At 46.5% G+C, this 22,653-nt stretch overlaps 1 protein-coding gene across 1 annotated transcript in view; it reads right to left on the bottom strand.

The window, feature by feature from the left end:
* Positions 1–5,720: 5,720 nt before the first annotated feature.
* WNT3A (Wnt family member 3A) overlaps positions 5,721–22,653 on the bottom strand; it is a 120,288-nt gene continuing 103,355 nt past the window's right edge. The window contains exons 3-4 of the mRNA XM_065397987.1: positions 9,004–9,269; positions 5,721–6,200 (exon numbers count right to left, since the gene is read on the bottom strand). Of these exons, the coding sequence (XP_065254059.1) occupies positions 5,721–6,200; positions 9,004–9,269 (746 nt within the window). The remainder of the gene's footprint in view (positions 6,201–9,003; positions 9,270–22,653) is intronic.

Here is a 22,653-nt window from a genome sequence, read left to right on the forward strand (position 1 = left end):
CACAAGAACCACTCTGGAAGGAGAGCCAGGCCGAGGAAGAGAGAGCGAGAGAAAAGAGGTGAGCGAGCCACATGGAAAAGATTCTTATGACCATTGAAACGGGGGAAGATTGCCCTGCCTGGATTAGATGCACAAACCATGTGGATTTAACCCAGAGGTGAATGGGGTAGGATTTTTTCCACTTTCATCATGTACTCGCCAGCAGAAATAGCAGAGAATTCACCCCCCTCCTCCTCTCAGTCAAATTCAGTAGCAATCACTAATGTAGACTCAAGTAATTGCTTGCATGGTATTGGTCCCCGCCCCATGCCCTTGTACACCAGTGCTAATCCGGAGTAACACAGTTGAAGCCAAAAGGGTTCCTCCGGGTTTACATCAGTCCAGGTGAGAGCAGAATTAGGCCCATACATAGGTTTCCCTCCTAAGGTCTCAGGGGGAGCGTGGCAAGGGGACGAAGGAGAGTTAGGCACCCAATTCTCACTGGGAGTTGAGCGACCCTCTCCCACTTTGAAAATCTTCCCCTTTGCCAATGAGGGAGAAGTATCACTATCCCCACCTGACAAATGGGGAAACTGAGGCAAAAGGAAGTTGGAATTGATTTGCCCAAGGGCACAAAGGAAGGCAGTGGCAGAATCAGGACTTAGCTCCTCATGGCCCCTTTCTCAGGATATAGGCCACTAATAGTGCCCATCTTCGGTGTCAAATGGAGTGTCTCATACCCTGATGTGATGGGCAGATGAGGCCCAGGTCAACAGCCTCTGGGTCCCATGCTTGGCACTGGACCACCCAGGAACCAAACCTCAGTAGCTCTGTTTGGGGCACAAGAGAGAGTGAGGGAGACAGTAAGATTGGGGCCTGGCCATGGGAGCCTGGGCTGTCAGGAAAATCATCCAGCAGAAAGCAAACCAGGCCCCACTGCTGCCCAGGGAGAGCTGGGAGAGCATCTCCATTAGCTGTTATCAGAGCCAGGATTTCGCTGCTACCCGGCAGAGAACTAAAGAACGAGGGAAAGAGAGCCATTGAAACACAGACAGGGCGTCTCCCACCCCCAAACAGCCTCCCCTCCCACCTTCGTACTGCCCCTTCTACAGCCCCCCTCCCTGGATATGCAGCTAGAGGGGCTATTACCCTGGGCACACAGCCCATTTTCCTGGGTACATCACTGTCTGGAAGGTCTTTCCTGCTTGGTGGCTTCAGCTCTGAAGGAGGAAAGGCTCAGGGCCGTGGGAGACAGGAAGTTGTCTACATCCTAGGGTCCAGCTTAGCCCGAACATAAATACATTTCTTCCCAAACCTGTAGTTAAGGAGTCGAGAGAAGCCTATGGCAGCTCCGAAGAGGAGTCGATGCTCAGGTGAGCACCCACGCCTCCTATTAGGTACTGCTGCTGTGACCGCCCTCTCCCATTGCATATCCTCAGCAGGCTTGAACCTAGCCCCTTCAGCATCAAACACTACCACTTCAGCTAAAGGAGTGACGCTGGCTGCAGTAGTAGGGTGTTCTCCTGTCTGTGGACTAGCCACTGGAGGGGGACACCACACATACACTTTACAAGTGGGTTATACTCAGTCTTCTCTCAGGCTTAGGCCCCGACTGCCATAAAACTAGCTGCAAAGCCCATTGAAATCAGAGGAAAGATTCCCATTGCCTTCAATATGCTTTTGATCAGACCCATAGTACCTGACACTACACGCCCTATTGAAACCCACCTAAGCCATGAACAGGTATCTCCGGGGGGGTGTGGGGGGGAGGGCAGGAGGTTGGTAGAAAACTTCACACCTTTTCCCTCCCTTTTTCTTCCTTTGACCCTAAAATAAACACCCCCTAAGTCAAAAAACAAAACAAAACAACCAACCAAAACAAAACAAAAACCAATTTCTTTCATAGAAAGAAAACAAAATAAGGCCAAATTCTTCCCTGGGGTCCCTCCACTGGCTGCAATGGAGTTGTATCAGGGATCATTGTGACCCATCAGGCCTGGTTTTATAGCTACAGTAGATGTGGAATAGCAGCATTTAAGAAGAGGATTATGTTTTTTTCTTTCTTACTTATTTTTCTTTATACAGCTGTGTTTCTTGGCTTGATGTATCTTTCCCCCTCACGGTATGTGCCGTCTGCTCCCAAGATACATTTGGTCACACGCAAGAAGACAAGGGAAAAACACTGCGTTTTATTCAGGGTGGGCGGGACAGTTCACATTTGTCAGCGTTAGGAGATGAATGGTGCTGTGGTTTTTGACCTAAGTGTGTTGTGTATACAGAATAAATAAAGGTGGAAGGGAAAGATTTTGTGAAACCCTGTTTAAGATTATGGTGACTCTTAGCATTTGACATTTGCAAAGTGCTTCCCAGACAGTAAGTAATGAATACGACACCTCAGGGAAGCAGGCGGTATCACGCCTGTTACACAATATGACAACCTGAAGCAGAGAGAGGCTGTGGCCCTAATTTTCCAGAAGTGGCCTTGGGTCTTGGGTGCAAATTCAAGGTGAGACTCCTTAAGACACCTTAAATTGGATGCCCCAAATCAGTGGCCAGTTTTGCAACATGAGGTCCCAGTGACTTGCCCAAGGTGATAGATGGAGCCAGTCTCAGGGCTAGCAGACCGGTGGCACCCAGACCTCTGGCTAAACCATCTCTCTCTCCTCTGAAGGATCAGACCTGGGACTAGAACTCACAAATGCATTTGGGGTCATTAACAGAATGCATGCAGTTGTCTTTTCACTGTTTGAAATGGGGGCTGGATCGCCTCCTTAGGCTATATGATGATGAATATTTACAATAGAACAAGAAAGATGTTGAGAAATTGAATATGGGCCTAGCTCAAAATCCTTGGTTCTGCGGGGGGCGCCCCCAAATGTCAAGCTGTTTGAAATCTGAACCCCAGTCTGAACGTGGCAGCTTGAGGCCCATCTCCACTGCAGATCTGTTCCTCATTTCACCCATCTGCCACAATTTAGGCTCAAGATTTTGTGTGTTCCCCAGAACAGGCCGTTGCTTAGCAAGTGCCTAGACTTTTCCTCACACTTCCCAAGCAGAGTTGAGAGCTAGCGATGGTGGGCTTGATTCTGATCGCACTCACAGTGGGGTAAATCAGAAGTAACTCTTGGTGGAGCTAAAATGCTGCAGAAGTGATGTGAGGCCAGAGTCAGGCTGGCTGGTTCTCCCCAGGGACACTCAGAACCCCTAACTCATGTCTTTGCATGGGCGTTAAGCAAGGACAGATTTTAAACTACCGTACTCCAATGTATAAGGGCTAAATTCTCTGCTGGCCTAATCCCATTGAAAGTCAATGGAATTGCACCAGCAGTGACGTTAGCCCCCAGTGATTGTTAAACCCACACTTGTGCTCTGTGTTGTTCAGGCTCTGGTGCAGCCCTCATCCTCAAGGCATGCGAGCTCCTTCTAGAAGTGCATTAAGCGACCGGCCTAGCGTCTGCCCATGTGTTTGCTGTCCCTGGATCGTGATCTTAAACAACTGCATTTCTTTTTTCCTTACCAAATCTTTTCCAGTTTGTTTTAAGGACTCCTTCCGCTTCAGATAAGATTTTCTAAAATGTCCAGCTGTTTCCCTTCCTTTTAAAGCTAGCGCAAGACTATCCCTATCCTAGGCCATTTCCTTCTGCAATGGTTATTAGCCAAGATGGGCAGGGATGCAAAACCATGCCTAATTCTCTATGTATACGTTCTTTCTCTTTTCTAAACCACAGATGAAGTCACTCTGGCATCAGTCAGCCTTTAGACACAGAGTAGACAAAACTGACCCCGTCAATCCAGAGGGCTAGCTTGTGCCTCTGGGCACAGCTCAATTTAGAAGTAGTCCGGGAGGCGCTGGGACTCAGAGACGTGCCTCTGGGGCACAACTCCCTCCCCATTTTTCTCCGTGGGGATTAGGCTCCGTTCATTCCTTGTCTCGGCTGCATTCTCCCAGCTCACCTGCTCGGGTTGCAGAGGGCAAGCCAGCACGTGGGGATCGAGGAGGTGCTTGTATTTCCCCACGCAGGTGTGTAGTCACAACCTAGCCCAAAGTCGTGATCCAGCTCCCCTGGCAGTCAGTGGCAAGGCTCCCATTGCTCTATCCTCATTTCCATTTCTGCAATTCTTGATGGAAAAAGGAAGAAAAAAAAATCAGTCCCTTTCCCATTTCTCTAGATGGGACCCCCAGCCACTGTGAGGGTGTGAAGAGTCAGGCCTGAGAACCCACAACCCCAGGTGGAGCCCGGATTGCCAGACAGCAAGTTACATTTGCTGCTGTAAATTGGCAATCCCGATCTAGGTATCAGAGGTACGACAACTTGCAACACGGGCAAAGGAATGGAGTCAAAGAGGCGAAACAGCCTAACAGCAGAGAGAGGGCTGTGCTGCAGCGTTGGGATTTGGAGCTGGATCCAAACTTTCCCAAAGTCGAGGGTGGTTCCGACACAAGGTTTTTGATTTGGCCTGTTATAGAGACACTAGTTGCGGAGGTTGGAGCTGGCTCCAAACTTGGCCAGAGTCCAAGGCTGTTCTAGGTCAGGGTTTGTCTAGCAACACATATCACACCGGCCTTCAGAACCGCTGTTCCCTACAGAGTTCTGTTCTGAGGGTTCTGCAGGAGCTGTACAGAGCCGATGAAATGAACTAAGTGCACTTTCCAAGGTTACTTTGTTTCTTAAGCAGAGGTGGGGAAACACCTTTCCTGCTCTCCTTTCCTTGCTGGCCTGTGGTGCAAAGAAACGATGTCCTCACCACCTTAATCACAGGCGGTTTGCGCCCTACCCCACTGCACGTCTCAACGGGCATCCTCTTTCTAATCGGCTGAGTCACACCCCTGCCTCCACAGGCCACACTTGGGTCAATGTCTGCTGGTGCGTCTGCTGAGGAAAAAGAGACAGCTCGGTCTCCGTGGCCATGCGTTTGCTGGGTCCCCTTCTGGGCACAGAGTTTTTACGTACGACGTGCACGCATGTGTATCTAGATCACAGCATCTACCACGCCTGTTGCACTGGTGTCAGTGGCACCTTGGTACCAATCCATCCGCAGTCTCTTTCTCTGCAGAAGTACTAAATGTGTCACTGCGTCCTATGTCAAATCCGGCAGAAACCAGTATGTTAAAAAGTTCATGCTAAGAGCTTGTCCATTCTACAGCACTAAGGAATGTTTGCAGAATTCCCCTGTTCCCGGAAGAAGTGGAAGAAGGGTTTGTTTGTTTTTTTAATGAATTGAATATTTTATTTTATTTTATTTTAATTTTTTGCCATTCATTTTGCACACAGACTCTGGTTGCTGGGGCTTGGAAAGGATCTCAGGACGCTGAGAGCTGTTGTCCGACATCACCTCTTCCTATTGGGTTGGGAACAGGAGGTGTTTAGGAAGTTGCAAGTCTTTCAAAGGACACTTAATAGCATGAGTCTCTTCAGGTTAGTTGAGAGAAGAGCAAAGAGTCATTGCCCCTGCTAACAATCTTCTCCGCAGTTCTGTTCTGTTGGGTAGTTAAAGAAATCACAGCCTCCTAACCGGTGCATAATCTTTTTGTATGGAGTTCCATGTTTGTAATGTTAGCCTCCAGATGCATCTTGGGACGACCAAGAAGTCATTAGATCTATTCTATCCAGCCAGTTTTAGCCTTTTTTATTTTTTCTTTTACTATAAAAAAAAGGTAGATCTTTCCCATCTACACAACCTCAGAAGAAGCAGGCTCAAATCCATTTCTCCGCACGGAGCCTGTCCAGGGAACTCCTGCTTTACTTGCACGTGTGAACGTCGTAGACTCGTATGCATTCCTGGCAGCTGACGTAGCAGCACCAGTGGAAGATACAGTGGCACTTCTCTTTCCGTTTCTCAGTCCTTGTGTTGTGCCCGCGGCCGCAGCACAGAAGGTCGCATCCGTCGATCCCGTGGGAGGTGACGTTGCAGATCCGGTCGCGGGTCCCAAAGGAGCCCGTCTCGGGGTTCGGCTCACAAAAGTTTGGTGAGTTCTCATAGTAAACCAGGTCTCTCTCAGTTGGGGCCTTGAAGAAGTTGTACTTGGGCCTGAGCGTCTCGACCCAGCCACGGGACTCCCGATGCTTCTCCACCACCATTTCAGAAGCGCTGTCGTACTTGTCCTTGAGATAGTCACCGATGACCCTGAAGTCTGGCTGGGACCACCAGCATGTCTTCACCTCACAGCTGCCTGACAGACCATGACATTTGCACTTCAGATGCATGTGATCAATAATGGACTAGAAAAGAGAGAAAAAAGGAAGAGGGAAACTATTAGCCCATAATATGAATCAAAAATACATTCTGTTATTTACCTAGCACTTCTCATCCCAAAGAATGCCAGGCAGAGTTCCTCAGCTGGTGTGTAAACCAGTTTAGCTTCATTAACTACAACGATATACACCAGTCAGGGATTGGATGTGGTCTCCATAAAGTGCTTTCAATGATGGGTGAAGTCATTCCTGTACCTGTGTGTGTAAATATTTCTATAGCTATATTCACACACAAAGACCACTTTGCTCAGGAGTGAAATGCAGCCACCTCTGAGGTGGAATACTGCAGCTTTTTAACAGCACTTAGCCAAGCTAAACGATACTTTAGGACGGGGAATGAAGAAGGATTCATAAGCCGATTTAAACTGCAGGGAGAATTCACGGGTGAAATGTGCTATGATTATCCAAACTACAATTTAGCTCGGTCATCAGAGCTCCCTTTTCTTGCAAAAGAGACTTGAGTCAAGGGGGAGAGTGTCACCCACTGAATCACCAATGCCACTTCCTGCTGCACCCTAGGATTTTCTTCACCGGCCTCTCAACAGTGTGTTGAGCAGGTCACACCTTAACAGCTGAGAGCACAGCTCACAGTCTTGCCAACTCTTGCAATTTTATCACGTTGGTAGTTGGCGTTTTCCTTAAGGCCCCAGCTCCTGGAGGCATGTGAATAGGTGAGGATCTAAAACAAAAAGTAAGTTTCTAGCCTCCTCCACCCCCTAGGTTGCTAAAGGTGCAGAAACCAGCAGGTAAATGAAAAGAACACAAACTGTATGATTATTTTTTAAGCCAGTCGCATGATTTGAGAAGCCTGACTCTTGAGTTTTTTGAAGGCTTGGTGTTGGCAATGCTGCATCTACGGGCGGCATGGTTACCAGATGGAACGGGTGAAATTCAGTCCTGGCCTAAACAGAAGAAATCACCATTGGCTTCAATGAGAGTTATGCTTGCCTCACCCATGGCTGAAATTGATCCAAAGATTTCCACAGCACTGCTCACCACCTGATACAATTTACTCAATAAGCTGTGTTATTCAGAGCCGATCAGCAAATTTCTGAATGCATGAACAGACTAGTGCCAAGCTAAGTCCAAAAGATTTGCCATGAATCAGCAACTACACTGTGCGATCAACGTTTTTTGGGTGGGTTTTTTTGGCCAGTTAGGCAGCTTCATTCATTGCCAAGGAGATTGTAATTAGCAATGGGAGAACCGCAAAATGTCTGGTTCATATAATCATCCAAATCTCAGTCAAAGCTTTTGGTCTGGAGATTGGATTTGAATTCTTATGAAAATTGGTTCAGACTTCCCCTACTGCTCAGTTTTATTAGCTGGAAATACTTGTGCACTAATGAGTGTTAGCATGGTGTGAATGGAAAACATATGCTATTTCTGAAGCAACAGGATTTCAGTTTTAATGTTCTGCCATTTTCTATCTGATCTATGATATTTGTAAGGGGCCTAAAACTGGATCGGCGTCTTGAGGTTGGACCGAAGATGAAGATAGCCCGTACAAGAGCCTAAATTGTCACTGTTGAACTTACAGCTAATATTGTATCTTTTTATTGATTCTCATTATGAGACAAATCCCTCATTTCCATCCTACCAACCCTGTGGCTGTACTCGTTATCCCTGTCTTTTACTGCCATCAGAAATGCTGAGTAACCCATGGTACCCAGGACCCGATGGACAACTTTATGTCAAATGACCACTGGCGATATGTCTTGCTTCCCTCTTCTGCTATTGAGTTGCTGCATCCCTCATTTTGTGGTGGGACTTCATCTTGAATTTTAAAGGTCTGTGCTCCACATCTCGGGCCAGATTCTTAGCTGGTGTAGACTGGAATAACTCTATTGGCTTCAATGGAGCTTCACCCATCTCCATCAGTTGAGGATCTCACTCTGAGGTTTTGGCCTGTTCTGGACTGTGGTTACATACAGTAGTGGAACTCTATATTGGAGGAGTGACTACTTTGTAGTCATATGTTTCTATGGAAGTGAACAGGCCCCATTCCTTCCCCCATTGTCAATAACAACTTAATAAGGGAGTAGGATCAGGTTAAGGTATTTTGATTCTATGATTTAATGAAGTTTGGTCCCGATATAGGAGAAACCAGGAGCTCTCTGTAGGGGGGAGAGAACAGGAAGCAACTTTTGTGAGGCAGATAGTGGGGTGAGGGTTGGAGAAGTTAGCTCCAAGCCAAGAAAGTTTCCTGGTGGTGCTAGGAAGCAGGTGTGCTGGGTGGACAGGCTGAAGCCTTGTCCTGAAATTGCCCAGTTGACAGCAAGCCCTTTTCCCCATGGCTGGTTAGTGCTAACCCCAGGCACTGAGAGTAAATGTGGGACTATTTTAGGCACCTGCTAGGCCTGAAGAGGCACAGAAACCAGGCTGTGAGCACAGGGAAGTCTGCATGGGATGACCATCCTCTTAGTTTTCATTTGTATTGAACCTAAGATCTTCAGAGCTGAGCACATGAGCTTCCATGGCTTGAACTAACAGGCTAAGGCCCAAATCCTCAAAGGAATGCCCTCAATGGGAGTTAGGCACCTAAATGCCTTTGAGGATCTAGGCCTAAGACCCATAGCTGGCAGCTATAGCAGACTCTCATCCTCTGTGGATCGGGCACAGAGGGGAATCTATAACACACACTGGGAAGTAGGGGGCTACAATGTTGAACCCAGTTCACCTGAGGTTCTTCTTGCCGTTCACCTAGGATTTTCGGGGGTGGAAGGAAATGTTTTTAGGGGCTCAATAAAATGAAACCGCATGGCCTTACTGTTCTCCCAGCTTCGTTGTTGTGCCTGTTCATGGCTGACCGAGCATCCGGCCTGTTCTCCCGGGCGTCCGCGAACTCTCGAGACACCATGGTCCCAAACTCCACGTCCTCACTGCAGCCTCCCCATTTCCAGCCTTCCCCGGGGGGCCCCTTGTGGCGGGTATCGCAGCCGCAGATGGTGGCTGAGCCCTCGGCGCAGGATCTGGTCACCGCAAAAGCAACACCCGCAGAGGCGATGGCGTGGACGAAGGCCGACTCCCTGGTAGCTGTGGAAGAGGGAAGGATGCAGGGATCTGTTACTGAGTGGTGAATATGAGTGACCCTTCCCAACGGAATGACATGAGCACCTCCTCTGAAGAACACAGCAGCAGGCTAGGAAACCCGCCTCCTGGCTTAAGAATCCCATTTCCAGGCAGGGCCATTTCCAGCACTGGAAGACACAATGAAACAGGGCAGGACCTGATTCAACACCCACTGAAGTCAGTGGAAAGTCTCCATCCAATGGACTTTGGATCAGGCCCTAGTAAGCAAATGGCCAAATGGGGCACTCTGAGGCCACGTCTACACTACCCGCCGGATCGGCGGGTAGTAATCGATCTATCGGGGATCGATTTATCGCGTCTCATCTAGACGCGATAAATCGATCCCCAAATCGATGCCCATACTCCACCTCGGCAGGAGGAGTAAGCGGAGTTGACGGGGGAGCCGCGGCGGTCGACTTGCCGCCATGAGGACGGCCAGGTAAGTCGAACTAAGATACTTCGACTTCAGCTACATGAATAGCGTAGCTGAAGTTGCGTATCTTAGATCGATTCCCCCCCCCCCCCCCCCCAGAGTAGACCAGCCTTTAGTTCCAGCATCCAGCACTGATTCAGGTACACAGAGACTGGGCCCCAATCACCTCTGGGGAAGGGGAGACCTCTCTTTGCTGCCAGACTCCACTCTCTGGCAATGGAACCAAGGCCAGATAAACCATACACTTTTCAGAGCCCTGTGACTCTACCAGACTTTTCAGGGCTCTGCAAATGGCGTGGCTGGTTCCATATCATGTTGAGGACTGCTGATGGTTAGCAGCTGGGAAAACACCAGGACTGCCTGCTATTCCAGCAGTCCGCTTCCCTCACCATGCATACCAAGTGTCATCCTCTTCATCTTGCCTTGAAACACACTCTTTCTGCTACCCGACCAGCTCACACGGATGCTGCGTCCAATACACTGCGTCTTATAGAATCACAGAAATGTAGGGCTGGAAGAGACCTCGAGAAGTCACCAAGTCCAGCCCCCTCTGCTGAGGCAGGGCTGAGTATTTCTAGACCATCCCTGACAGATGTTTGTCCAACCTGTTCTTTAAAACCTCCAGTGACGGGGATTCCACAACCTCCCTTAGAAGCCTATTTCAGAGTTTAACTACCCTTATAGTTAGAAAGTTTTTCCTAGTATCTAACCTAAATCTTCCTTGCTGCAGATTAAGCCCATTACTTCATGTCCCACCTTCAGTGGACTTGGAGAACAATTGATCACAGGCCTCTTTATAACAGCTCGTACCATAGCTGAAGACTGTTATCAGGTTGTCCCTCAGTCTTCTTTTCTCAAGACTAAACATGCCCAATTTTTTAACCTTTCCTCAGAGGTCAGGTTTTCTAAACCTTTGATCAATTTGGTTGCTCTTCTCTGTACTCTCAACAATTTCTCTGCATCTTCCCTAAAGTATGGCACCCAGAAGTGGACACTGTGCTCCAGTTGAAGCCTCACCAGTGCCAAGTACAGCCGGACAATTACCTCCCATGTCTTATGTACGACACTCTTGTTAATACGCCCCAGAATGATATTAGCCTTTTTTTTTGGCAGATGCATCACATTGTTCACTCTCATTCAATTTGTGATCCACTATAACCCCCAGATCTTTTTCAGCAGTACTACCAACTAGCCATTTATTGCTCAATCTGTAGTTGTGCATTTGAGTTTTCCTTCCTAAGTGAAGTACTTTGCATTTGTCTTTATTGAATTTCATCTGTTGAATTCAGACCAATTCTCTGCATTGTCAAGGTCATTTTAAATTCTAATCCTGTCCTTCAACTTGAATATATCTAACTTAACTAAATATTCTTTAACCTGTTCTTTCCCTCTTTTGGCTTGCATTCCTTCCCCTTTGTTGTTAATTCTAATTGTGTTGAGTATCTGAACATCATTAACATTTTTCATGAAACTTGTAGCAAAATAGGCATTCAACTCATTAGCCTTCTTAATGTCATCCATAATAACTCTCCTTCTCTGCTAAGGAGAGAACCTACATTTTCTTAGTTTTTTTCTTGCTCCTAATATATTTAAATAACCTCTTCTTGTTGCCTTTATGTCCCTTGCTAGATGTAACTTATTTTGTGTCTTAACCTATCTGATTTTGTCACTACATGGTTGTCCCATTCTTTTGTACTCATCCTTAGCAATTCATCTATGTTTCCACTTTCTATAGTATTCCTTTTTGATTTTGAGGTCATTAAAGAGTTCCAGATGGAGCCATATTGCCCTCTTATTGTGCTTCCTATCTTTCTATCGCACCAGAATAGTTTGCAGTTGTACCTTCAAAACTACCTCCTTGAGAAACTGACAGCTTTCCTGAACAACTTTTTCCCTTAGATTTTCTTCCCATGGGACCTTACCTACCAGTTCTCTGTATTTGTTGAGGTCTGCTTTTTTGAAGTCCATTGTCCTTATTCTGCTGCTCTCACTCCCGCCTTTCCTTAGAATCATGAAATCTATCACTTTCACTCAAATTGCCTTCCACCTTCAGATTTGCTACCAATTCCTCCCTATTGACCAGAATCAAGTCTAAAATGACTGTCCCTCTTATAACGTCCTCTGTTTTCTGAAACACACATTTTTCCTTAATACATTCTAAGACTATACTGGACATTTTGTGTTTTGCCATATTACTTTTCTAACCGATGACTGGGTAGCTAAAGTCATCCATTATTACCAGGTCTTGTGTTTTGGATATTTCTGTTATGTGTTCTAGAAATGCCTCATCCACCTCCTCTTCCTGATTGGTGGTCTCTAGTAGATCCCTACCCTGACATCACCCCTATTCTTTACCCCTTTTATCTTTACCCAGAGAATTTCAACTGGTGTGCCCCTCACCTCCTTCTGGACCTCAGAACAAGTGTATATATTCTTGATATACAACGCAACACCTCATCACTTTTTATCCTGCTTGTCCTTCCTGAACAAGCTATACCCCTGTGTACCAACAGTCCAGTCATGAGACTTATCCCACCATGTCTGTGATGCCAAGTAAATCATACTTGAGCATATGTATTAATACTCCCAGTTCTTCCTCATACTTATGTGAACTTGAAGGTTTGTCTATTTGCCCAATTCAGTGCCAGGTCCCTGAGCTGCCTAAAAGGATTGTTTTCATGTCTGGCTCTTCAGCTGGGAATGTTGGCGGCAACTTTTTTAGCCTTTGGCTGGGTCAACTGAAAGGGGTTGTGATCATGAGGTTCAGTAGCTAAGTCTCTGGGAAGACCTTCCTTTTTGCACTTGAGCCATAACTAGAGTGACTGGAGAACAATTCCATTACATGACAGCTTTCACATTTTGCTTCCATTCCACACTGGAAGGATACAAAACTTTTCAAATGTCTTTGTGAAATGGAATAGTGTTGAAACATCCAGCTTTGGATCAGAAAGTTCAGCTTTCCAATTTGGGTCTTTCTCTCTCTTTGGAAGCGACCAGAGAGCCCGCCCTAGACCTCAGAAACCTTCCCGCCAAAATCGATACGTCTCCATGAAACCCAATGGAACAGCATTTTTTGACAAAAAACATTTAATCGAAAAGGTTCCAACTGGCTCTAGCTATAACTGTCGGGAAAACACAGATCAGTCACGATAATCCAGCCTCCTGGAGACCCTTTACAAATCTCCCTAACAAGCTAACTCCTTGTCTATGCAATCCCAGTTATCCAAACAAATTTGGTGTCACCCATGTTGTTTGGATAACCAGGATCATGCTGTAATACAAAGATAGCCATAGAGGCAGATTTTCAGCTGGTTTAAATTGGTGTAGAGCCATTGACTTCAACGGCTCTATGCCATGTTTACACCAGCTGATGATCTGGCTCGATAACTTTACTCGTCGGTTGTTGTTTTTTTAACCAGATTTCGTGGACCTTAGTCCATTTTGATTACTATGAATGGGAACATATGGCTTTAACTTCTGGCTGCTCAATCAGTTATTTGCACTTAGTAATATGGAGAGTATTTAACAAGCCAAGTCAAAACCCTAACATGTTCTTAGGACAGAAACCAATATTGCGTGTTAACAGAGAGGTCCTGACTAGCTTGAATACTTGAGCCAGAACCTGTGCATTGGCTCTTCTCTTTGGGAAGGCTACCAAATTCAACAATATACAAATAAAATAGCATGCAGGAAATTACAAGCAAAAGACATGAGCAATGTCCTGGAACACAACTTCAGCATGCTTATAAAGGTTAGTAAGTCACTCAGTGCATACAAGTAAGGGAGATGATACTTTTATTCAAGTATGTGTAACACCGACAGACCCCGGGCGTCGGTGGGCAGGATCAAACCTGGGACCCCTGGAGCTAAATGCCACATGGGCCTTAGCTAAGACTCATTAATCTGTAAGTGGTCTTGGTGCCACAGCACCATGCCCACATGTGTGTAGGTTACACATGTACAGAAACTCTTCAGCTCTGGAGATATTTTTTATTCTTTTCCTTAACAATAACTTCAGATTTTATATAGCACTTCTCATATGAAAAGATCCCAGAGCACTTTAGAGACCGTACATGTAGGGGTTGCTCAACTGCCCGTGAAATGCAGCTGCCTCTAGGGTGGAACACAGCAGCTGTTTAACTGCATGCAACAGGAAGTGAACAGCACTGTAACCAATTGTAACTACGTGGGGAATTGAGTCAGGCAGAATGTAGTTGAAATCTGGCCCAGAGCACTGAGGTCAACAATCCTACTCTTGAGATAATGCCAGTGGATCTTTTAATGACCACGTGCGATTGAGGCATTGGATTTGCATCTCATCTCTCACCCCTAACGTTAGACTGGGACATTGGGCTCAATATTGATGCAGATAGAAAAGCGCCATCTAGTGAATGACTTCTTGCAACATATTCCGTCTGAGGACCTTCATCCAATTACTAAGCAGACCTGACCCCGTTGAGCTTTGGAGAGCTCACCAGGTCATAGCCCCAGGCGGTGTGGCTGCAGGAATGGAGAAAGAGTGCATAGAGATACAGATAAGCAGAAGGAAAGCATGCACTTGTAATGGAAATGAGGGGTTATTAAGGTGCCATATAAAAATGCAAGAAACTTAGTAAAGATAAGAGGAGAGTGCAATGCATTTGTCAGCGAGCCTCATTCCTCTCTGGGTGGTTCTGGTAGCAGGAGACAGGCAGCTCGTTACAACTTGAAGAGGGCTTCTGGAAAGTCAGCTGGTAGGAGAAGGTTAATGGGGATGTAGGCTTAAGAGCATTTTAACTACTGTTTATCCCTGCAGCAGCAGGTCACTGAGTCTCTGGCTTCGGCACATTAAAATCTCATATTGCTCACAATGGTGGCTGAGATTTTCAAAAGCGACTTAGTAATTTTGTCTGCTGCAATCTTTTAAGTGCCTAATTTTAGACCATTCGAAGGGGGCTGAGTCTCAGAGGGTAGGTGCTCAGCACTTTCTGAACGTCAGGGGCCTCAAAGATGTCTGAAACTGGGCCTCTAAGATGTAGGCACTCGAAATCACTAGCCACTTTTGAAATTCTTGCCCATAGTATCTTGAGGTTCTATCCTGCAGAACTTCCCAGCTGCACACTCCATGCAGGACATTTCTGATCCAGCCAGAGACATATGGACAGAGGGGGGAAATGATACTATCAGCAAGGAGAATTAAGGAAGACTAGGAGTCAGGAGACCTGAGGTTTTATTTCCAGTTCTTATGCAGACTTCCTATGTGACCTTGAGCAAGTCACCTAATCTCTCTCTGTCCCTCAGCTTCCTTATCTGGAACACAGCAGACAATCATACTTATCTCCCAGGGAGTTTGCAAGGCTAAATTTGTTGATGTTTGGAGAGTGCCTTGGATGGAAGATGCAAAGTATCGTTACAGCTCAGTGTTGACTGGTGCGATGGTAAAACCGGAGGAATAATAGTAAAGTTATCTAGTCTCTTTAAAAAGAAAGAGATGAGGAGTAACCTGACGTGAACATGAGATCTGAGGCCTGGTCTATACTGGGAAGGGGGGGATCGATCTAAGTTACACAACTTCAGCTACATGAATAACATAGCTGAAGTCGACGTACTTAGATCTACTCACTGCAGTGACTTCACCGTGGTGAGTCGACTGCTGACGCTCCCCTGTCGACTCCGCCTGAGCCTCTCGCTCCGGTGGAGTACCGGAGTCGACTAGACGCGATAAATCAACTCCTGCTGGATCGATCGCTGCCCACCGATCCGGCGGGTAGTGTAGACAAGCCCTGAATAATTCTTGAAAAAGGGAATGTGAGAGAAACTGACATGGGGATAGGATACCTCTGGGCTAAGGCTGGTGAGAGTAAGTTAATGAGAAGTATATTGTAGTGGCCTACTAGGATTTTCAAATTGTCACTGTGCTTTGTGCTGTAGATGCTCTGAACATCACAGCAATAGTGAGGGCAGAAAACATTATCCTGCCTTAAACTCTTTCAGCTTTCACAATAAAAGGCCTATGACACACAGTAGATCAGTATTGATTCCACTCAATAGAGGGCAGTGGTAATAGTGTCTCTCTTACATATACAACCAAGTAGCCAGTTGGCTACAGACAATATTATATCCCATTGAAAAGCGACCCATGGAGCAGTCAAGGGTCTCATTAAAAGGAGATTTATAATATTTAATATCTGTCATATATTTTAATAGCCTAAGTGACTTGGGCACCTTACTCTCCTTGACTTCCAATGAGAGGGGACTGAGGTTCCTAAGTGACTGAAGCATTATTGGAAATTTTACCCCCTCCCCTTGTTTAAGTACTTCAATAAAAGGGAATCCACCACAACCCTTGGTAAGCGGGTCTAAAGATTAAGTAGCCTCAATGTTAACAATTAAATATTAATTGGGTGAGCAAGAGCAAGCGACTGACTCAGTGGTTTGCTCCTTCACCAGGGAGTTCGGAGAGTTAAGTTCACATCCCTGCTTCATTGAATAGCTAATTAATTATGCAAAAAGTAGAACAGCTGCATCAGGAGAGACTGCAAACCCCTGAGCCTGGAATAGCCGGGTGGTTAGGGCACGGTGGTGGGAGGCCTGGTTTCCAGTCCCAGCTCCAAGGCAGGCAGAGTGAGGAATTTGAAAACAGGGCCCCAGCATCCCAGTTGCATGTCCTAACCACTGGGGGGGTGGGTGTCTTGCCCTTACCCCCCGGTTTTACATGGGTAAAGGCTGATCTGTCGTAGGCACCTAACCCCAGGACAGGGGTCCTGGCTGGGAATCCGAGACGGGGACAGTCATCTCCCTCTGGCCTATCAGTCAGGTGCCAAAGCCCCAGATCAATGGGCGTTAGGTCCCTTTGAGGATTTGGGTCCTCAGCCCTACGCCTTTCCTCTGCATTTCACTCCTGGCTAGTTTAGGGGGCTCCCCGCTCAGCATGCTGGCTTTTGAGAATCCCTTTGTGAGGTGCGTAACTCTCCCCATACAATGCACAGGGTGCCTAACTCGGGGTTGTGAATTTGACTGGCGGCAGGGCCCCTAGGAGTTAGCTGTTGCAGCACCCTAAGCGCCCTTTGTGAATCTAGCCCTTGGTAGCTTCGCTTGAGTGATAGAGGTCACTGCTGGAGGTTGAAGGCTCAAATCCTGCTGCTTAGTGCATCTCAAATGCTGCACATGCTTAGGGGATTTTAGGCGGGAAAAGTCACTGAGGAATGGACAGACACAAAATGAAACAGAATGATTGATGCACCATGCACCAGTCCCTCCTGTTCTCTGCCTGTGGCATACCATCGGTGAGTCTCCTGAGGGCTGTAATACTTTGGTCAAATTCTGGCTGTTGGCAACCCTATACAACTGTACAAGGTAGTGTACAAATTTAGTTGGAAATGACCCACGTGATGGGGCTTTCAACCCCTCCTGTCGGAAACTATTTCACAGTATAAAAAGAAGCCCTCTTCTTTTAAAAAAAACATAGTCCCCTGCCATCAAAATAACTCCGTGGACCAGTTCAAATCAATAGGCTCCACAAATGATGTTTCATAGAATCATAGAATCATAGAATATCAGGGTTGGAAGGGACCTCAGGAGGTCATCTAGTCCAACCCCCTGTTGAAAGCAGGACCAATTCCCAACTAAATCATCCCAGCCAGGGCTTTGTCAAGCCGGGCCTTAAAAATCTCCAAAGAAGGAGACTCCACCACCTCCCTAGGTAACGCATTCCAGTGCTTCACCACCCTCCTAGTGAAAATTTTTTTCCTAATATCCAACCTAGACCTCCCCCACTGCAACTTGAGACCATTGCTCCTTGTTCTGTCATCTGCCACCACTGAGAACAGCCGAGCTCCATCCTCTTTGGAACCCCCCCTCAGGTAGTTGAAAGCAGCTATCAAATCCCCCCTCATTCTTCTCTTCTGGAGACTAAACAATCCCAGTTCCCTCAGCCTCTCTTCATAAGTCATCTGCTCCAGACCCCTAATAATTTTTGTTGCCCTCCGCTGGACTCTTTCCAATTTTTCCACATCCTTCTTGTAGTGTGGGGCCCAAAACTGGACACAGTATTCCAGATGAGGCCTCACCAATGTCGAATAAAGGGGAACGATCACGTTCCTCGATCTGCTGGCAATGCCCCTACTTATACAGCCCAAAATGCCATTAACCTTCTTGGCAACAAGAGCACACTGTTGACTCATATCCAGCTTCTCGTCCACTGTGACCCCTAGGTCCTTTTCTGCAGAATGGAGAGGTTTCAAATGGAGGGACCGTTGAATATATTCACATTCTTGTTATTTATCTGAAGCATCAAACAAGATTGGTACTTCATTGTGCTAGGCATGGGTGGCGGGTGAATGCACGGTTGGGGGAGGCCCCGCCCCTCTGCCCGAGGCCCCGCCCCTCCTCTTCCATACCCTTCCCCCGCCAGAGCCTGGAGCACCCCACCCCCCAAGGCCACTGGCTCCCCTGCGTACCCCCAGCCCGGCCAGAGCACCATGGAGCACTGAGTGAGCAACGCAGCTGGAGCACCCCCAGCCTGGGTGAGCGACGTGGTCCCAGTGGTCCCAGTGGTCCCAGCACTGGTTGGATGGGTGGTGCTGGGCCTTGTGTTCACCAGACCTACCCTGCCCGCCCCATCCTCTTGGCTGGCCACCGAAGAGCAGGAAGGAACTGGAAGCAGGCAGGAGGGGGCCTGGGAGTGGAGCATGGGCGGGGCCACGCCAGACTGTTTGGGGAGGCACAGCCTTCCCCTGCCTATGCTAGCTGCCTAGGGTTGCCAACCCTCTAGGATTGGCCTGGAGTCTCCAGCAATTAAAGATTAATCTTGAATTAAAGATTATGTCATGTGATTAAATCTCCAGGAATACGTCCAACCAAAATTGGCAACCCTATACCCGCCGTCTATAGTGCTAGGCACTGTACAAACACATAGTGAGAGACAGTCCCTGCCCCAGAGCTTGCAGTTAAAACAGATGAGACAAACAGGGGCAGAGGGTGAGGGTGAGGGAGGGGAGGAGGAGAAGCAGAGGCCCATGGAGTTGAGGTGATTTGCTGAAGGTCTCACAGTTGACGAGTGGCAGAGATGAGTATAGAATCCTGAGTCCTAGCCCTTAAATAACAGGATTGCCAACAAATGATTGAAACCACTCCATCTGCAGTGGGGTTCTTGATTTCCCGCTGGGGAATCCACTTTCCCTCTCACCCCAGTTCACATACTCTGAAAAGCTTGCCAAGTTTGAGACTGACATGAGGGTTTTTTTGTTCAAGGGTCAGAAAAATCTAGGGATCATCGAACACAAATGCTGACAACTCAGTAACTGGGTTCCACTAGCGGCCAGTCAATTTGGACTTGATACAGGGAAACACAGGCCTCCTTTAGGCAGGGTATAGACAGGCTCTGGAACTCTGCTGCAGGGAGTTATCAAGTGACTCATAGTGGCTAGATTTTTAGAAGGGCTTTGATTAGATGATTTCTTATGCACCGACAACATTCGTAGCCAGATGGACTTGTCCCATGATACATAATGCTCAAGCATCCTGAAAATGGTAAATATTTTTACTAGGAAATAGCCTGTCATTTGTAATTGTGCCGAACACAAATACTGACCATCTACCAGGGATGTAGAGGAGAGTGTTTGGGTGGAAGGATCTACACAAGGGAGCAGGCTGAGGGATGCATGTGTGAGAATCTCTCCTAAGCGGCTGTGGTTTATGAGCATAGCACAGTGTCCTGACCTGTGACACAGCCAGTTCGTCCCTGTTTGTAGTTATGCAAGCTGATAAGGATAATCAAAGCTCAAGCTCCAGGCTGTAAGCTGATCGCTGTAGGGCTCTCAGAATAGAAATTCCCTCCTTCTTTCCCAAGTACAGCATGGTATCACTAGCTAGGAACCCTGTATGCATCTTTTCTTCCTCTGAAGCGTCTGGTGTCAGCCAGTGGTGACTTAGCTTCCGCGGCCGCACTGTAATGTGGGCAGTGTAGACATACCTTTAGATGGACCAATAGTTTGATGTGGTTATAGGGAGCACTGGTTGGGAATTTTCCTACACAGCTTTTTTGGGTAGAAAAAGGCCCATTCATCGAAAGTGAAACTGTTCACAGGAAACTGGCGCAGTCAATGAATTTCTTGACTTGAAAAACGTTTGGTTAAAAAAAAAGGTTTTAAATGATCAAAACAGCCCGTTTTAACACTGTCTAAACAAACAGTTTCCATTTTCCAGTTCCAAAGATATTTGGGGACTTTTGAATTTAAGCTAATTATACTCCAAATGTTAAAAAAAAAAAAAAAAAAAGCTTAAAATTCAAAACAAAATGTTTCAATGCCCTGAACCAAATTCTTTTCTGGATTTTCAGTTCACAACATTTTTTGAAATTTTGACTTAGCTTGATGCAGGATGTGAAAAATTATTGAAATCTTGACATTTTTCACAGGATGAGAAAAACATTTTCCTTCCAGCTCTCCTTATAACAAATGTTAGTCTAATAGATCTGTGGGGAATATTTAAAATGTGCCATTACATGCAAGGTTTGTGCAGTTTTATGAGTGGAGAAACTGAGGCAGGGGAGGTAAGTGACTCGCCCGGGTTTCTCTTCTGTAGTTGCAGGCAACAGGATATTGCAGTTGTTGGGCTCTGAACCTTCTGTCGCCCTCCAAATACATAGGTCTACAGTAGAATGTGTCACCTTGATTTTCTACTGACATTATTTTTACACTAGTGCAACACGATTTGCTTCATGAATCATAGAAAGGTAGAACTGGAAGGGACCTCAAGAAATCAGCAAGTTCATACCCCAAAGATCAAGTAAACCTAGACCATCCCTGACAGGTGTTTATCCAACCTGTTCTTAAAAATCTCCGATGACGGGGATGCGACAACCTCCGTTGGAAGCCTATTTCAGAGCTTAACTAACCTTATAGTTAGAAAGTTTTTCCTGATATCTAACCTACATCTCCCTTGCTGCAGATTAAGCCCATTACTTCATGTCCCACCTTCAGTGGATATGGAGAACAATTCATCACAGTCCTCTTTATAACAGCCCTTAAAATATTTGGAGACTGTTATCAGGTCTTTGCTCAGTCTTCTTTTCCCAAGACTAAACATGCCCAGGCTTTTTAGCCCTTCCTCATAGGTCAGGTTTTCTAAACCTTTTATCATTTTGTTGTTCTCCTCTGAACTCTCTCCAACGTGTCCACATCCTTCCTAAAGTGTGGTGCCCAATACTGGACATGGTACTCCAGCTGAGGCCTCACCAGTGCTGAGTAGAGCCAGACAATTACCGCCCAGATCTTATGTAAGACACTCTTGTTAACACACCTCTGAATATCAGCCTTTTTAAAGCTGCATCACATTGTTGACTCATGTTCAATTTGTGATCCATTATAACCTCCAGGTCCTCTTCAGCAATCCTATCACCTAGACAGTGGGTCCCCATTTTGTAGTTATTCATTTGATTTTTCCTTCCTAAGTCAAGTACTTTGCACTTGTCCTTACTGAATTTCACCTTGTTGATTTTGGACCAATTGTCCAATTTGTCAAGGTCGTTTTGAATTCTAATCCTGTCCTCCAAAGTGCTTGCAACCCCTCCCAGCCTGGTGTCATCTGCAGATTGTATAAACATACTCTCCACTCCATTATCCAAGTCATTAATGAGAATATTGAATAGTACTGAACCCAGGACTGAGCCCTGCTCTAGATATGCCCTCTCGTTTTCACAGTGAACCATTGATATTAACTCTTGGAGTACACTCGTTCAACCAGTTTTGCACCCGCCACATAGTGATGTCACCTAGACCCTGCTTTGCTTGTGAGCATGCCATGTGGGATTGTCAAAGCCTTACTAGGATCAATGGCTTCAGTGGCTTCAATCCTGATTTACACCAGTGTGAGTGAGTAAGGAATGGGGGCCAGTGAATTCATTTACATTTTTCTTAGTCTGAACGGGATCACAGGCAAATATCTGAGGGGTCTAAACTATCTCAATAGCTCTTCCCCCGGCAACCCCTTCCACAGCTTGGGCGAGCAGTCAAACGCTTGTTTTCTAAATACCAATGAATCATGTTGTCTTGATTTCAGGCACTTGGGCTAAGCAGACTCAGCCAGGAACCCACAGACTTCACTGCTTTTACTGTAACCCTTGGACCAAATACATCCCTGATGCAACTCTATTGACTTCAATTTCTCCTCCCTAACTGCAAAGAGGATGGAGAGAGGGGGGAAGGACTGTACCTCTAAAAGTCAGCTGTGGAAAGTAAGTTGGAAGGGAGATAAGGAGTCTAATGCCTTATGCCTAGAGACAATGAATTACTTGCTCGCTTTCCTGCTATCTCTAGGTCCGTGTTCAAAAAGGATGGTTGAAGTAATCTCTGCTGTACAAAGCTCATAGATATTATGGTGATGGGTGGCCTATAATTACCCTAATAGATTACTGTTCAGATACACTGGGCGTGGGAAGGATTGATAGGGGGAGAAATGAACTGAGTGGAGTTACACCCAGCTCGAGGAAAATACTTTAGGTTGGTTTACCTGGAGGTGGGCTCCTTTGTTGCTACAATTAAATGGGACATGATGAAACAGACACTCATCTCAGAGGCTGCTAAAAGCCAATATTTGGTTTCCAACGTTTCCAATATTTTCCCCATCAGCAAAGTCAGGCTCACCGCAGCTGTGACACCTTCTGGATCTTCCACCTTTAGGGTGGGAACAGCTTTTTACCTACCCTTCAGCCTGTGGGCACGCCTCCCGTGCGTGTGGAGCTGTCAGTAGATGCATGCCAAGGGCTTCCCTGTCTGTTTCAGCTTTCTGGGATGTTATCCATCTGAGCTTGATGGCTTGCCAATATTTAATCGCTCTGATTGCCAACCTATCTGTTTTTGTGTAATCATAATTCCTTTTAAGATTTCTTCTCCATCCTCCCTTCCCCCAGGGAAAACGTGTCCTAGTCTCTGAGCT

This window comes from Emys orbicularis, chromosome 2 (assembly GCF_028017835.1).
Source record: "Emys orbicularis isolate rEmyOrb1 chromosome 2, rEmyOrb1.hap1, whole genome shotgun sequence".
In the NCBI taxonomy this organism is placed as follows: domain Eukaryota; kingdom Metazoa; phylum Chordata; order Testudines; family Emydidae; genus Emys; species Emys orbicularis.